Source organism: Pinus tabuliformis, chromosome 1_2, assembly GCF_031772625.1.
Source record: "Pinus tabuliformis cultivar Carrire ecotype Pingquan chromosome 1_2, CPIR1, whole genome shotgun sequence".
Taxonomy (NCBI): domain Eukaryota; kingdom Viridiplantae; phylum Streptophyta; class Pinopsida; order Pinales; family Pinaceae; genus Pinus; species Pinus tabuliformis.
The window spans coordinates 994,506,846-994,525,125 of record NC_142298.1 but is presented as its reverse complement, the minus strand read 5'-3'; the positions used below and the strand labels follow the sequence as shown (position 1 = coordinate 994,525,125).

At 33.9% G+C, this 18,280-nt stretch overlaps 1 protein-coding gene across 5 annotated transcripts in view; it reads left to right on the top strand.

Moving 5' to 3' along the window:
* Window positions 1-17,667, top strand: part of DNMT2 (DNA methyltransferase-2) — a 320,023-nt gene extending 302,356 nt beyond the window's left edge. For 2 of the 5 annotated variants that reach the window (XR_016252859.1, XM_089396358.1), the window contains one exon: window positions 3,066-3,425. Coding sequence is in view for 4 of the 5 variants with exons in the window: in XM_089396358.1 (XP_089252484.1) it covers window positions 3,066-3,138 (73 nt within the window). In the remaining variant the exon portion in view is untranslated. Of the gene's footprint in view, window positions 1-3,065; window positions 3,426-9,736; window positions 10,099-13,586; window positions 13,954-17,442 lie in introns of those variants that run through there. The other 3 variants (XM_089396361.1, XM_089396360.1, XM_089396359.1) reach the window with 3 other exon arrangements.
* Window positions 17,668-18,280: the final 613 nt, after the last annotated feature.

Genomic DNA, 18,280 nt, shown 5'->3' with positions numbered 1-18,280 from the left:
TTGAGGTGACTTAAGTTAAGCTCCCTCCCTTATTTATCCTTGAAAATTACAGGGAACCTAGCCTAAGCCTAGTCTACTCTATTCCTTGAAGTTAGATTTGAAGTTAGATATGCTCCAAGCATCTTTGAACCTATCATCAAGCTCTTTTGAGATGACTTAAGCTAAGCTCGCTCACTTATTCCATCTTTAAAAATTTTGAAGGATGCTAGGGTTGGAGGTCTAAGGGACACACGTTAGTCTCCCTTAATTATTTGAACCTACATCCACTTGCTTGCTCTTCGAGTATGTTGCTCCTCGACCCCATATGCCCTAAAAGTATATTGGCCACCTAAGGTAGTGATTTTCTATCCGTCATCACCTTATTTCCTTTAAATTCTTTTAAATTCTTTTGTCGGGGTTTACTCTCCAAGAGCACCCGGTAGTCGCTTAATTGTATGTGTTTTGGGAGCTTTTATTCGAACTCAAATCTTGGAATTACCAAGCCCTAGCAATCATATCCTAGGGAGGACCTCTCTTGAGCTAGAGGAGAGTTGGCTAGAAGTGAGAAGTGGGTTGGTGAGGTGACGGTGGCCCCCTCTTGAGTGCAATGGATTCACACTTGAGCTTTTGGATTTTATCTTCAGAAGTGCAAGTTTTTGTTGTAAAAGTCACTATGAATCAACTTAGGAGGTTGAGTCGCTACCTTGTTAAATTCTTAGGAAAGGACTCTTGATGGTATTGACCTAATATACAAACTTCACAAGCACTCATAGGTGGTTCAATTTGTGGAAGATTACTAGCTATCTTTAGGTGGCTCATATGTTGCAAAGATCCAAAGTTGGTGTGACTTTAGTGTTGATGCTACTATCTATCAATTTTGGCTACCATGGCAATAAATCTCCTCTATTTTGAAGAGGGTGGCAACTTCCCTAACTTACACATATGATCAAATTCATTGCCATCACTTGAGGTAGACACTTTAAAACCTAAGAAACTGGATTCGTCCTCAACCCCCCACATGTCCTAAATCTCATGTGTCAGACACGATTCTCTAGGGACACATGTCCGAACACAAGGGATTCGTGGACCTAGCAAATCTGATTCGCCCGAGTAGCATGTCATGATTTTGGGACACGTTTCCCTCTCAAAATGTGTGCGACGACTCTTTAAAAGACCGATTTGGGTTTCTTGCTCTTCATTGTAATGTGTCTCTCTTGTTGTGGCTGTGTGGGAGCGAGTAGCAAAGGGTTTTGGAGGTGATTCAAGTAACCAGTGAGTGCATTTTGTTTTCATCCTTTTGTTGTGAGAAGAATTGGAGCACATATGGGAATCTGTATAGTTTGAAGAAGAGCATGCTTGAGCAGTCCAAGGCAAAGACAATGGTGTATGTGCACACCAACCTTCGTCTTATTTACAGGCAGGGGGAGGAGTAGTTGAAGGAAAAGACAAAGATGTGGGATGTGTTTCATGATGATACGGGTTTGGACAACAGTGTTGAGTTGGCATTGACCAACTTGGATCTTAGTGATCCAGCGCTAGAGGCTATTACTTTTGATGATGGTGATACTCTTAAGGGGTCATCCTCCACACCAACAGATGCAGGGATTACATTAGATACAAAGAAGGAGGATGCAAGGAGAGCAGTGATGACCATGACATTGATGCTAATTTTGATGATGATGATTGATGAGCTACATAATACCTTGTAGTGTTTTTGTATTTGCTATTTCTATTTTCCATTGGCATTGCTAGTCAAGAGTCCTCAGGACTCAGTACCTATGTAACATATTTTGATTTTGATGACTTAATGAGAAAACTACAGTTTCTAGTCTTTCTCCTATTGGATCATTGATGAATATGTGACGATTGTATTTGTATGCATAATGTTACAAGTTACAAGTTACAAATTTACAATGTAGAATCTAGAATCTAGATGTATGGCTGAATTTGTTTCATCATGAGAATTTTTGTAATATGAAGTCATTGAAATATATATATATATATATATATATATATATATATATATAATGTGTCCTACATGTCCTATTCCAGGAAGTCTATGTGCCCCGTGTCAAACACTCGAATTTGCGTGTCATGTGTATCAGTGTCAGACACTTGAATTTGCGTGTCCAGTATCCCCGTGTCAGGTGACATAGCTTAAAACCATCATTTATGTCCTTGATAAACCATCAATCTAGCCAAAATTATGCCTTTTTGTTGGTAAGAGTTATGTAGTCTATAGAGGGAAGATTGGGTCCAACTCTTAGAACATGAAGGACTTCTCCAAATTTGGTGATTCATAGTAGAGGTCAAGTGGGACCAACCTGCAAAATGATAAATCAGCACTAAAGAGAGTGAGCCATAGCCACAATCATAGGAATACATAAGAGAGAAGTAATCATAACATAATACCCTACAAAAGAGAGCACAATAGAGAAGACACCATTAGGGAAATAACTTTCTAAAGTGATCCACATGAGTGAAGATTACAGATGAGAATCAGTGTATTTATACACCATCCAAGAGGTAGGGTCCCAGGAAGCCAGGCTAGGTAAGCGTTAGCCTTAAATAAGCCAAAGTGATTAATTTTACAACAATGTAATTAATATTACCACAAGATTGGCTCATGGCCTATGTGAAGATTAAAACCCATTTGTTTAACATATTGCATACATGTATCTTTCTGCATCTTCTGGTGGTGTTTGATGTCTAATTGTATTTCATTTGTAAATGTTCTGTCACTCCTATTTAGAACCTTGTGATTCTTGTTCTTCAAGGAACCACCAGAAAACTCTCAAGGCCTTGCAATTTAATGTTTTGTGTTGCTAATGGAGTTTAGCTGGCTCACTGCAAAAATCAATAAAGATGAAAAAGTACATGTCTTGTTTTTTAACATGTATTTTTATCCCTGAATTTGAGGTCTCTGCCTTAATAATATCATATGAAAGTTATCACCCTGTTTTAATTCTCTATTCAACTTCTCACGTGATTCTAGCTGGTGTATTTACAATGTTGTTTGTGTAAATTTCAAGATGTCATACTTGCTGGGTCATCATGTTTCATTGCCTTGTTTTCAAATTTTGCAGGTATGCATTGCTTGGAAATAGCCTTAGCGTCGCTGTAGTGGCACCTCTGTTGAAGTACTTATTCACAGAATAGGGATGCCTCTATTGAGGTACTTATTCCCATAGGTGGAGACCAACATTACAACTTTATGTAATTAAGATTAAGTTTCAATTAAAATGGGATTTTAAACCAATATATTAGTGATATTATTTGTCCTCGGATTGATGGAAAGCGAAATACAATTTACAGAGGATATATAAAATATCTCTTTCGGGGTAGTGCAATCTACGTTGTAGTAATATCACGGGACTTACAAAGACCACAAAGTTGTAAAATTGGCGATTAGAATATAAGAAGTAACATGGAAGGTTCATTTTGGATATCCCATACTAACGTAGTTCGTTTCAACTAGTCTATCAGACAGGTTGCAAGATAAGTGTATGATGGGAAAGTTGATTTCCTATTTGTTACTGTGCAATGCTATTTCCTTTTGGTTGTCCTTGATTTTCAGTTCACAACACAATGAAACTACCAAGGAATCTCCAATAAACCTTTGATTTGGAAGATAGATAAAAGCTATGTTGTAATCTTAGTTCCAGAGTAACTTTATTCTTTGATGTAGCTCATATGCATTGGGTGTGGGCATCCCAAGCGGACAAGGTAGTGTGGATGTCTAATAAGCATGGAGTTACATTTGAGCCCTGAGCTTTGACATCTCAAAATAAAGAGTTAATTTATATAAGATGATAAGAGTTTTGAACTTGCTAAGGGACTTCCAAAGGTTTTGGCCTGGATAGCATGGAGTTGCATTCAAGCCTTGAGCGTTGCTAGCTCAAACATAAAAAATAATAGAAATTATTAGAGGTTCAAATTTTATAGAGATTATTAATTATTTTCAGCCAGTGCATTGTAGATGAAAATGCTGAGGGATACCCTAAGGAGCAAATAATGGGGTTTGAATGGTGTCTTTTTACGTTGTTATTTGCAATTGATTGGTAAGCAATGCGATTGCACTACCTCCTTCCGAACTTTGTCCAAGAACAGCTCATAATGCTCTTTGGTATTCACGTGGCTTGACAAGCATTTGTTTGAATATTAAGATGATGAGCCTCTGAGAATAGTAGCTATTATCTTTTGCCAATTTTAGTCCATGCCCATTTTCTTCGATGAGAAAAGCATATTTCATTTAATCTAGTAGGATAATCTTTTTTCTTCGATGAGAAAAGCATATTTCATTTCATTTAGTAGGATAATCCTATTAAACCCTATCAAAGCTTTTATTAAAGGCTTATTGGATCTATTGAATACAAGATACAATGGCTCCAACTATAACCCCAGAAAAATTTAATTTATGTTGAATAACATGTGATTGTTTAAAAAAAATATAAATATCTAAAAAAAATTTCATCAAACATTTTTTTTATCTAATGTCATCGTACCTTAAGTTATGGTTATGTAATGTGGATTATAATCAGGTGGTCGAGTCAAAGCAGTTTGAGTACTTTCATATGAGTTCAAAAACTTTATGATACATGTTGCCACATTAATGGCCATCATAGTTAACAACTACATATTTGAGATTTGGTGGAAACCCAACAACCTTGATAGCGGATGAACGCAACATATCTCAGCAAAGGAAGTTGCTTCAAAACCCTTACGATACATGTTACATTAAGGACAAACATGGTTACTGACTACATTTGAGATTGGGTGGAAGCCCAACAATCTTGATATCCCATGAATGCAACATATTTCAATAAAGGTGGTTGGGTGTAAATTTTAGGTGAATTTCACAAAATATGTAACTTTTATCATAAAATCTAAAATGAAAGTAAAGCTTATTTTTTTTTATTAAAGGTTTTTTAACAAAATAAAAAAAAATGTAAGTTATGGTCTTGGTCTTGGTCTATGTTGTAGATTGCAGATCTTCTTAAACACTAATAACATGATTGAGTGTGAGATGAAACCACCATTTTGATTTTACCAATGATCCTAGAAGGGAGGTATGTCAACCCAGGTCCAAGAATAAACAAGCTTTTAACATTATAGATCACATCATAGTAATAACTAAGAATACCTCGTATGGATACCTGTCATAGTTCTATGCTTATATTTGCTCAAAACCCTATTCACTTGCAACCATGAAAACGCAAGGGGTATTGATTGTATTAGGGATTGAGTAAATATATTTCTTGCATGGGACTAAGACTTGGTTTCATAATAAAGCAACTAAAGTTCTTTTTTTTCTTTTCTTTCCTTTTATTTTATCTTATTTTATGGAATTGAATTTTATATCTAATTTTGTCCTTCAAAGGTTTGCTTTAATTACACAACAAAGAGGATGTTGTTTCACACCACAACATTGTGAAAAATATTTTGGTCACTTGTTATATAATTTAACACTACCATTATTTGGAATTGCCCTAAGCAACACTAAAGAGTCAAGGGCATGTAATACAATGAAATGGAAGAGAAGGGGATTTTATAGTCATAGTAGAAGTGATTTCAAGATACCACTATTTAGGTGTAATTGATATTATCAGTATTGAATTGAGACTTCTGTGATCCATATCAAATTTTTGAAGAATTCTTCGGCGAAAAGGGGGGGGCTTCTGTCATTCTTAACAAGGAAGACTACCGCAGTAAAATGTTAGATCATCTTCATAATAGCGGTATTTATAAGAAGCTTCCCAAAAACCCATTAAAGAGGATCTCCAAGATGGTGGCCCTTGCTTTTAAATCCTGTGACTCGGTGAGTCCCCTACACCAAAAACTCATTGAGAGCAATCCTATCACGCCTGGAATCTATGGGCTCCCTAAATTCCATAAGGAAGGAGCTCCCCTTAGGCCTATCGTCAATACCATTGGAGGTCCCACCTATCTTCTTGCTAAGTTTCTTGCCTTGAATCTTAAGCCCTTAGTTGGTCGTACAACATCCTTCGTGAAAGACTCGGCCTCCTTTATTGAAGAGCTCAAGGACATCAAGCTGGACCCTGGAGACATTCTGGTCAGTTTTGATGTTGTTTCCCTCTACACTTGCATCCCTATAAATGAGGCAATGGATGTGATCAACCGTCTTACTGATCCTGATACCGCTCGGTTAGTTGAGATCTGCCTCACCTCAACCTTTTTCAGTTTTGAAGGAGAGTTCTTTGAGCAAACTTGTGGGGTTGCCATGGGCTCACCCCTATCCCCTGTGGTTGCTAATCTGTTTATGGAGGATTTTGAATCTAAGGCTCTGAACTCAGCCCGTCTCCTTCCCAAACTTTGGAAAAGGTATGTAGATGACACTAATGTCATCTGGTCTCACGGCCAAGAGGAGTTAGATCTCTTCTTCGATCATCTCAATAATCAATCCTCGGCTATTAAGTTCACTATGGAACAAGAGGTTAATGGTTGCCTCCCGTTCCTTGATATTCTTATCTCTAAGAATGAGGATGGTTCCCTCTCCCACCGAGTGTTTCGCAAGAAAACTCATACGGAGCAGTATCTTCATGCTAGTTCCCACCATTTCCCGGCCCAGAAGTTGGGGGTTCTCAACACCCTTGCAACTCGTGCCTTAAGGATCTCTGATGATAAGAGCTTCGAGGAGGAGAAATCCCACCTCCTTAATGTCTTTGTTGAAAACGGTTATAGTAGACACTTGGGACAAAAGGCTTTCCTCAAAGCAGCTAAGAATTCGTTAACCAAAAGAGGGCCTAAAGAGCGGATTCCTAGTGTCCATCTTCCGTATGTTCAGGGGACCACGGATAAGATTGCGAGGGTTCTTAAGAAGCATAATGTCCCCGCAACTTTTAGACCTCTCAACACCATTCGTAAATCCCTCAGATTTGTAAAGGATCCCATTGACCCTAAGGACATGAAAGGGGTTTATATTATTCCTTGTTCTTATGGGACCCCCTATATTGGTGAGACTGGTCGCTCCATTAATCAAAGGATTAGTGAGCACGTAGCTGACCTCAAGCATATGAGAACTAAGTCTTCCGCTTTAGCAGAGCATGTGGAGAAAACCAATCATCATGTCTGCATCGAGGAGGCTAATGTGATTGCTAGAGTGTCACAGTTCCACCACCGGAAATTTAGGGAAGCCCTGGAGATTGAAAAGAGACCGAACAATCTCAATAGAGAAGATGGCTGGAAGATCAGTAGTTGCTGGATCCCAGCCCTCTTCTCCTAGTCGTTTTTTTTCTTTTCCACCCTTATTTCATCGATATATTATTTTTTATACGGTAATTTATTTATTTATTATTATTATTATTTATTTATTTATTTTATTCATTTATTTATTTTTATTTTTAATTTATATGTAAAAGCTTTTTGACTATTAATTTAAACTTAATTTATCTACAAAAATTAATTTAAATCTATTTTAAATAATTAATTTAAACTATTAATTAATTTTAATATGGTAAAATTAATAATACATAAAGTGAATTTTAAAATTAATCTATTTTAATATACTATATATATATATATATATATATATATATATATATATATATATATTAAATAGACCTTGAATTAATTTTTATATTTCCAACCCTCGAGTTCTCTAATTTTTTTTTTTCGAATATTTATATTACTAACTAATATTTTTATCTAACAATTTAAAATTAATTTTTAATTAATATATTTGAAATTATATATGTATTTATTTATGTTATTATTATTAATTTTACTTTATTAATATATTAATACATTTGAAATTAATTTATTTTATGTTTTACTTATTATTTTATATTAATTTATTCTATATTAATAACCGAATATATATATATATATATATATATATATATATATATATATAGATACCCCTTATCATGGTCAAACTAGCCGTATAACTAACTAATATTTTTATTTAACAGTTTAAAATTAATTTTATTCTTATTCTTGTTAATTAATATATTTGAAATTATTTATTTATTTATTATTATTATTTAATGATTTACTAATTTGACCTATTCTAGTATACTTTTCTAACCATTTTTAAATTAATTTAGGTTTATTAATATATTTAAAATTAATTGATTTGTAATTTATTTATTATATTAATTTATTCTATATTAATAACTGAAATTTCTTTTATATAAATAAAATAAATAAATAATATAAATTAATATAATACCCCTTATCATGGTCAAACTAGCCGTTATCAGGTCAAATCTAGCTGTTGTCTTTTTAGCTGAAATTTGAGTCAGTGGATATTCTGCCCTATCTATTTAAAGTGCATAGCGAGATCTGCTCATTCAACTTGTCCTGACGGTGAACCACACTGGTTGGTTCGAAACGCGTCGACAAAAATTTCTCCATGTGATTTTCGCCGAAGAATTCTTCAAAAATTTGATATTATCATCCTTATTTTTGTTCACACGCACATTAACCACACAAAAGATGGAGTGTAGTGTGAGCAAGCAAACATAATCAGACTTAAAAAAAAATGATGGTAGACATATAAAGTGCAATTGTGCTACTTAATGCAAAATTTACTCATAACGTATTCTTTATGTTATATCCAATGCTAATAATATATCTTATCAATACATGAAAACATAAAATAAAAATGGTGTAATCTATTGTTTAGAGTTAGACACCTATGTAGAAAAATTGCTTTCCTATAACTTGATTTTGTAGCCCCACAATTTCAGTTTGTTGGCATATAGTTTAATGCCTACAACCCAACATATTCATTGTTGATATCTAAACTTCATATGCATTAGAACAAAAACATTGCAAGGCTACCTTTAGACATTCACTTTTTCTCTAATAGAGAAATTAATAAAAGCACACACAAAAAATTAGAGAGTATTTTTGGTCATTCTCTAACCCCGGAAAAACCCACAAGGGGAAAACCAATCTAGAAGGAGGATTTTATTTTTTCTTTTCTCAGGAAAATTATTACAACATTAAATACACAATGTATTTATCTCCCTTGGAAAATGATAAATCAGCACTAAAGAGAGTGAGCCATAGCCACAACCATAGGAGTACATAAGAGAGAAGTAATCATAACATAATACCCTACAAAAGAGAGCACAATAGAGAAGACAACATTAGGGAAATAACTTTCTAAAGTGATCCACATGAGTGAAGATTACATATGAGAATTGGTGTATTTATACACCATCCAAGAGGTAGGGTCCCAGGAAGCCAAGCTAGGTCAGCCTTAGCCTTAAATAAGCCAAAGTGATTAATTTTACAACAATGTAATTAATATAACCACAAGATTGGCTCATGGCCTATGTGAAGATTAAAACCCATTTGTTTAACATTTTGCATACATGTATCTTTCTGCATCTTTTGGTGGTGTTTGATGTCTAATTGTATTTCATTTGTAAATGTTCTGTCACTCCTATTTAGAACCTTGTGATTCTTGTTCTTCAAGGAACCGCCAAAAAACTCTCAAGGCCTTGCAATTTAATGTTTTGTGTTGCTAATGGAATTTAGTTGGCTCACTGCAAAAATCAATAATGATAAAAAAGTACATGTCTTGTTTTTTAACATGTATTTTTATCCCTGAATTTGAGGTCTCTGCCTTAATAATATCATATGAAAGTTATCACCCTGTTTTAATTCTCTATTCAACTTCTCACGTGATTCTAGCTGGTGTATTTACAATGTTGTTTGTGTAAATTTCAAGATGTCATACTTGTTGGGTCATCATTTTTCACTGCCTTGTTTTCAAATTTTGCAGGTATGCATTGCTTGGAAATAGCCTTAGCGTCGTTGTAGTGGCACCTCTGTTGAAGTATTTATTCACAGAATAGGGGTGCCTCTATTGATGTACTTATTCCCATAGGCGGAGACCAACATTCTAGCTTTATGTAATTAAGATTAAGTTTCAATTAAAATGGGATTTTAAACCAATATATTAGTGATATTATTTGTACTCGGATCGATGGAAAGAGAAATACAATTTATAGAGGATATATAAAATATCTCTTTCGGGGTAGTGCAATTTACGTTGTAGTAATATCACGGGACTTACAAAGACCACAAAGTTGCAAAATTGGCGATTAGAATATAAGAAGTGACATGGAAGGTTCCTTTTGGATATCCCATACTAACGTAGTCCGTTTCAACTAGTCTATCAGATAAGTTGCAAGATAAGTGTAGGATGGGAAAGTTGATTCCCTGTTTGTTACTGTGCAATGCTATTTCCTTTTGGTTGTCCTTGATTTTCAGTCCACAACACAATGAAACTACCAAGGAATCTCTAATAAACTTCTAATTAGGAAGATAGAGAAAAGCTCTGTTGTAATCTTAGTTCCAGAGTAACTTTATTCTTTGATGTAGCTCATATGCATTGCGTTGGACCTCCCAAGCGGACAAGGGAGTGTGGATGCCTAATAAGCATGGAGTTACATTTGAGCCTTGAGCTTTGACATCTCAAAATAAAGAGTTAATTTATATAATATAATAAGAGTTTTGAACTTGCTAAGGGACTTCCAAATTTTTTGGCCTGGATAGCATGGAGTTGCATTCAAGCCTTGAGCATTGCTAGCTCAAATATAAAAAAATAATAGAAATTATTAGAGGTCCAAATTTTATAGAGATTATTAATTATTTTCAGCCAGTGGATTGTAGATGAAAATGCTGAGGGATACCTTAAGGAGCAATTAATGGGGTTTGAATGGTGTCTTTTTACGTTGTTATTTGCAATTGAGTGGTAATCAATGCGATTGCACTACCTCCTTCCGAACTTTGTCCAAGGACCGCTCATAATGCTCTTTGGTATTCACTTGGCTTGACAAGCTTTTGTTTGAATATTAAGATGATGAGCCTCTGAGAATAGTAGCTATTATCTTTTGCCAATTTTAGTCCATGACCATTTTTTTCGATGAGAAAAGCATATTTCATTTAATCTAGTAGGATAATCTTTTTTCTTCGATTAGAAAAGCATACTTCATTTCATTTAGTAGGATAATCTTATTAAACCCTATCAAAGCTTTTATTGAAGGCTTCTTGGATCTATTGAATACAAGATACAATGGTTCCAACTATAACCCGAGAAAAATTTAATTTATGTTGAATAACATGTGATTGTTTTAAAAAAATATAAATATCTAAAAAATTCTTCATGAAACATTTTTTTTTTACCTAATGTCATCGTACCTTAAGTTATGGTTTTGTAATGTGGATTATAATCAAGTGGTTGAGTCAAAGCATTTTTAGTACTTTCATATGAGTTCGAAACCTTTATGATACATGTTGCCACGTTAATGACCATCACAGTTAACAACTACATATTTGAGATTTGGTGGAAACCCAACAGCCTTGATAGCCCATGAACACAACATATCTCAGCAAAGGAAGTTGCTTCAAAACCCTTACGATACATGTTACATTAAGGACAAACATAGTTAATGACTACGTTTGAGATTGGGTGGAAGCCCAACAATCTTGATAGCCCATGAATGCAACATATTTCAATAAAGGTGGTTGGGTGTAAATTTTAGATGAATTTCACAGAATATGTAACTTTTATCATAAAATGTAAAATGAAAGTAAAGCCTATTTTTTTATTAAAGGTTTTTTAACAAAATAAAAAAAAAATGTAAGTTATGGTTATGGTCTTGGTCTGTGTTGTAGATTGCAGATCTTCATAAACACCAATAACATGATTGAGTGTGAGATGAAACCACTATTTGGATTTTACCAATGATCCTAGAAGGGAAGTATGTCAACCCAGGTCCAAGACTAAACAAGCTTTTAACATTAAAGATCACGTCATAGTAATAACTAAGAATACATCGTATGGATACCTATCATAGTTCTATGCTTATATTTGCTCAAAACCCTATTCACTTGCAACCATGAAAATGCAAGGGGTATTGATTGTATTAGGGATTGAGTAAATATATTTCTTGCATGGGACTAAGACTTGGTTTCATAATAAAGCAACTCAAGTTCTTTTTTTTTCTTTCTTTTTATTTTATTTTATTTTATGGAATTGAATTTTATATCTAATTTTTTCCTTCAAAGGTTTGCTTTAATTATACAACATAGAGGATGTTGTTTCACACCAGAACATTGTGAAAGATAGTTTGTTCACTTGTTATAGAATTTAATACTACCATTATTTGGAATTGACCTAAGCAACACTAAAGAGTCAAGGGCATGCAATACAATGAAATGGAAGAGAAGGGGATTTTATAGTCATAGTAGAAGTGATTTCAAGATACCACTATTTAGGTGTAATTGATATTATAATCCTTATTTTTTTTCACACGCACATAATTCACACAAAAGATGGAGGGTAGGTTGAGCAAGCAAACATAATCAGACTTAAAAAGAAAATGATGGTAGACATATAATGTGAAATTGTGCTACTTAATGCGAAATTTAGTCATAATGTATACTTTATGTTATATCCAATGCTAATAATATATCTTATCAATACATAAAAGCATGAAATAAATATGGCGCAATCTATTGTTTAGAGTTAGACATCTATGTAGAAAAATTGCTTTCTTATAACTTGATTTTGTAGCCCCACAATTTCAATTTGTTTGAATATATTTTAATGCCTACAACCCAACATATTCATTGTTGATATCTAAACTTCATATGCATTAGAACAAAAACATTGCTAGGCTACCTCTACACATTCACTTTTTAGCTAATAGAGAAATTAACAAGCACACACAAAAAATTACAGAGTATTTTTGGTCATTGTCTAACCTCGGAAAAACCCACAAGGGGAAATCAGTCTAGAAGGAGGATTTTATTTTTTCTTTTCTCAGGAAAATTATTACAACATTAAATACACAAGGTATTTATCCCCCTTGGAAAATGATAAATTAGCACTAAAGAGAGTGAGCCATAGCCACAACCATAGGAGTACATAAGAGAGAAGTAAGCATAACATAATACATTGCAAAAGAGAGCACAATAGAGAAGACACCATTAGGGAAATAACTTTCTAAAGTGATCCACATGAGTGAATATTACAGATGAGAATCGGTGTATTTATACACCATCCAAGAGGTAGGGTCCCAGGAAGCCAGGCTAGGTCAGCCTTAGCCTTGCCAAAGTGATTAATTTTACAACATTGTAATTAATATTACCACAAGATTGGCTCATGGCCTATGTGAAGATTAAAACCCATTTGTTTAACATATTGCATACATCTATCTTTCTGCATCTTCTGGTGTTGTTTGATGTCTAATTGTATTTAATTTGTAAATGTTCTGTCACTCCTATTTAGAAGCTTGTGATTCTTGTTCTTCAAGGAACCACCAGAAAACTCTCAAGGCCTTGCAATTTAATGTTTTGTGTTGCTAATGGAATTTAGCTGGCTCACTGCAAAAATCAATAATGATAAAAAAGTATATGTCTTGTTTTTTAACATGTATTTTTATCCCTGAATTTGAGGTCTCCTCCTTAATAATATCATATGAAATTTATCACCCTGTTTTAATTCTCTATTCAACTTCTCACGCAATTCTAGCTAGTGTATTTACAATGTTGTTTGTGTAAATTTGAAGATGTCATACTTGCTGGGTCATCATGTTTCACTCCCTTGTTTTCAAATTTTGCAGGTATGCATTGCTTGGAAATAGCCTTAGCATCGCTGTAGTGGCACCTCTGTTGAAGTACTTATTCACAGAATAGGGGTGCCTCTATTGAGGTACTTATTCCCATAGGTGGAGACCAACATTCGAACTTTATGTAATTAAGATTAAGTTTCAATTAAAATGGGATTTTAAACCAACATATTAGTGATATTATTTGTCCTCGTATCGATGGAAAGCGAAATACAATTTATAGAGGATATATAAAATATCTCTTTCGGGGTAGTGCAATCTATGTTGTAGTAATATCACGAGACTTACAAAGACCACAAAGTTGTAAGATTGGCGATTAGAATATAAGAAGTGACATGGAAGGTTCCTTTTGGATATCCCATACTAACGTAGTCCATTTCAACTAGTCTATCAGACAGGTTGCAAGATAGGTGTATGATGGGAAAGTTGATTCCTTGTTTGTTACTATGCAATGTTATTTCCTTTTGGGTGTCCTTGATTTTCAGTGCACAACACAATGAAACTACCAAGGAATCTCCAATAAACTTCTAATTTGGAAGATAGAGAAAAGCTCTGTTGTAATCTTAGTTCCAGAGTAACTTTATTCTTTGATGTAGCTCATATGCATTGGGTGTGTACCTCTCAAGCAGACAAGGGAGTGTGGATGCCTAATAAGCATGGAGTTACATTTGAGCCCTGAGCTTTGAGATCTCAAAATAAAGAATTAATTTACATAAGATGATAAGAGTTTTGAACTTGCTATGGGACTTCCAAAGGTTTTGGCCTGTATAGCAGGGAGTTGCATTCAAGCCTTGAGCGTTGCTAGCTCAAACATAAAAAAATAATAGAAATTATTAGAGGTTCAAATTTTATAGAGATTATTAATTATTTTCAGCCAGTGCATTGTAGATGAAAATGTTGAGGGATACCCTAAGGAGCAAATAATGGCGTTTGAATGGTGTCTTTTTATGTTGTTATTTGCAATTGAGTGGTAATCAATGCGATTGCACTACCTCCTTCCGAACTTTGTCCAAGGACCACTCATAATGCTCTTTGGTATTCACTTGGCTTGACAAGCATTTGTTTGAATATTAAGATGATCAGCCTCTAAGAATATTAGCTATTATCTTTTGTCAATTTTAGTCCATGCCCATTTTTTTCGATGATAAAAGCATATTTCATTTAATCTAGTAGGATAATCTTTTTTATTCGATGAGAAAAGCATATTTCATTTCATTTAGTAGGATAATCTTATTAAACCCTATCAAAGCTTTTATTGAAGGCTTCTTGGATCTATTGAATACAAGATACAATGGCTCCAACTATAACCCAGAAAAATTTAATTTATGTTGAATAACATGTGATTGTTAAAAAAAAATGTAAATATCTAAAAAATTCCTCATCAAACATTTTTTTTTATCTAATGTCATCGTACCCTAAGTTATGGTTATGTAACGTGGATTATAATCAAGTGGTCGTGTCAAAGCATTTTTAGTAGTTTCATATGAGTTCAAAACCTTTATGATACATGTTGCCATGTTAATGACCATCATAGTTAACAACTACATATTTGTAATTTGGTGGAACCCAACAACCTTGATAGCCCATGAACGCAACATATCTCAGCAAAGGAAGTTGCTTCAAAACCCTTACGATACATGTTACATTAAGGACAAACATAGTTAATGACTACGTTTGAGATTGGGTGGAAGCCCAACAATCTTGATAGCCCATGAATGCATCATATTTCAATAAAGGTGGTTGGGTGTAAAGTTTAGGTGAATTTCACAAAATATGTAACTTTTATCATAAAATGTAAAATGAAAGTAAAGCCTATTTTTTTTTTTTATTATAGGTTTTTTAACGAAATAAAAAAAATGTAAGTTATGGTTATGGTCTTGGTCTATGTTGTAGATTGCATATCTTCTTAAACACCAATAACATGATTCAGTGTGAGATGAAACCACCATTTGGATTTTACCAATGATCCTAGAAGGGAAGTATGTCAACCCAGGTCCAAGAATAAAAAATCTTTTAACATTATAGATCACATCATAGTAATAACTAAGAATACCTCGTATGGATACCTATCATAGTTCTATGCTTATGTTTGCTCAAAACCCTATTCACTTGCAACCATGAAAATGCAAGGGGTATTGATTGTATTAGGGATTGAGTAAATATATTTCTTGCATGGGACTAAGACTTGGTTTCATAATAAAGCAACTCAAGTTCTTTTTTTTTTTCTTTCTTTTCATTTTATTTTATTTTATGGAATTCAATTTTATATCTAATTTTGTCCTTCAAAGGTTTGCTTTAATTATACAACATAGAGGATGTTGTTTCACACCACAACATTATGAAAGATGGTTTGGTCACTTGTTATATAATTTAATACTACCATTATTTGGAATTGACCTAAGCAACACTAAAGAGTCAAGGGCACATAATACAATGAAATAGAAGAGAAGGGGATTTTATAGTCATAGTAGAAGTGATTTCAAGATACCACTATTTAGGTGTAATTGATATTATCATCCTTATTTTTTTTCACACGCACATAAGCCACACAAAAGATGGAGGGTAGGGTGAGCAAGCAAACATAATCAAACTTAAAAAGAAAATGATGGTAGACATATAATGTGAAATTGTGCTACTTAATGCAAAATTTACTCATAATGTATTCTTTATGTTATATCCAATGCTAAAATATATCTTATCAATACATAAAAACATAAAATAAAAATGGCAATCTATTGTTTAGAGTTAGACATCTATGTAGAAAAATTGCTTTCCTATAACTTGATTTTGTAGCCCCACAATTTCAGTTTGTTTGCATATAGTTTAATGCTTACAACCCAACATATTCATTGTTGATATCCAAACTTCATATGCATTAGAACAAAAACATTGCTAGGCTACCTCTACACATTCACTTTTTAGCTAATAGAGAAATTAATAAGCACACACAAAAACATAGAGTCTTTTTGGTCATTCTCTAACCCCGAAAAAACCCACAAGGGGAAAACCAGTTTAGAAGGAGGACTTTATTTTTTCTTTTCTCAGGAAAATTAGTACAACATTAAATACACAGGGTATTTATCTCCCTTGGAAAATGATAAATCAGCACTAAAGAGAGTGAGCCATAACCACAACCATAGGAGTACATAAGAGAGAAGTAATCATAACATAATACCTTGCAAAAAAAAGCACAATAGAGAAGACACCATTAGGGAAATAGCTTTCTAAAGTGATCCACATGAGTGAAGATTACAGATGAGAATCAGTGTATTTATACACCATCCAAGAGGCAGGGTCCCAGGAAGCCAGGCTTGGTCAGCCTTAGCCTTAAAGAAGCCAAAGTGATTAATTTTACAACAATGTAATTATTATTACCGCAAGATTGGCTCATGGCCTATGTGAAGATTAAAACCCATTTGTTTAACATATTGCATACATGTATCTTTTTGCATCTTCTGGTGGTGTTTGATGTCTAATTGTATTTCATTTGTAACTGCTCTGTCACTCCTATTTAGAACCTTTTGATTCTTGTTCTTCAAAGAACCACCAGAAATCTCTCAAGGCCTTTGCAATTTAATGTTTTGTGTTGCTAATGGAATTTAGCTGGCTCACTGCAAATATCAATAATGATAAAAAAGTATATGTCTTGTTTTTTAGCATGTATTTTTATCCCTGAATTTGAGGTCTCTGCCTTAATAATATCATATGAAAGTTATCACCTTGTTTTAATTCTCTATTCAACTTCTCACGTGATTCTCGTTGGTGTACTTACATTGTTGTTTGTGTAAATGTGAAGATGTAATACTTGCTGGGTCATCATGTTTCACTGCCTTGTTTTCAAATTTTGCAGGTGTGCATTGCTTGGAAATAGCCTTAGCGTCGTTGTAGTGGCACCTTTGTTGAAGTACCTATTCACAGAATAGGGATGCCTCTATTGAGGTACTTATTCCCATAGGCGGAGACCAACATTCCAGCTTTATGTAGTTAAGATTAAGTTTCAATTAAAATGGGATTTTAAACCAATATATTAGTGATATTATTTGTCCTTGGATTGATGGAAAGCGAAACACAATTTATAGAGGATATATAAAATATCTCTTTCAGGGTAGTGCAATCTACGTTGTAGTAATATCACGGGACTTACAAAGACCACAAAGTTGTAAAATTGGCGATTAGAATATAAGAAGTGACATGTAAGGTTCATTTTGGATATCCCATACTAACATAGGCCGTTTCAACTAGTCTATCAGACAGGTTGTAAGATAAGTGTATGATGGGAAAGTTGATTTCCTATTTGTTACTATGCAATGCTATTTCCTTTTGGGTGTCCTTGATTTTCAATCCACAACATAATGGAACTACCAAGGAATCTCCAATAAACTTCTAATTTGGAAGATAGAGAAAAGCTCTGTTGTAATCTCAGTTCCAGTGTAACTTTATTCTTTGATGTAGCTCATATGCATTGGGTGTGGACCTCCCAAGAGGACAAGGAAGTGTGGATGCCTAATAAGCATGGAGTTACATTTGAGCCCTGAGCTTTGACATCTCAAAATAAAGAATTAATTTATATAAGATGATAAGAGTTTTGAACTTGCTAAGGGACTTCCAAAGGTTTTGGCCTGGATAGCATGGAGTTGCATTCAAGCCTTGAGCGTTGCTAGCTCAAACATAAAAAAATAATAGAAATT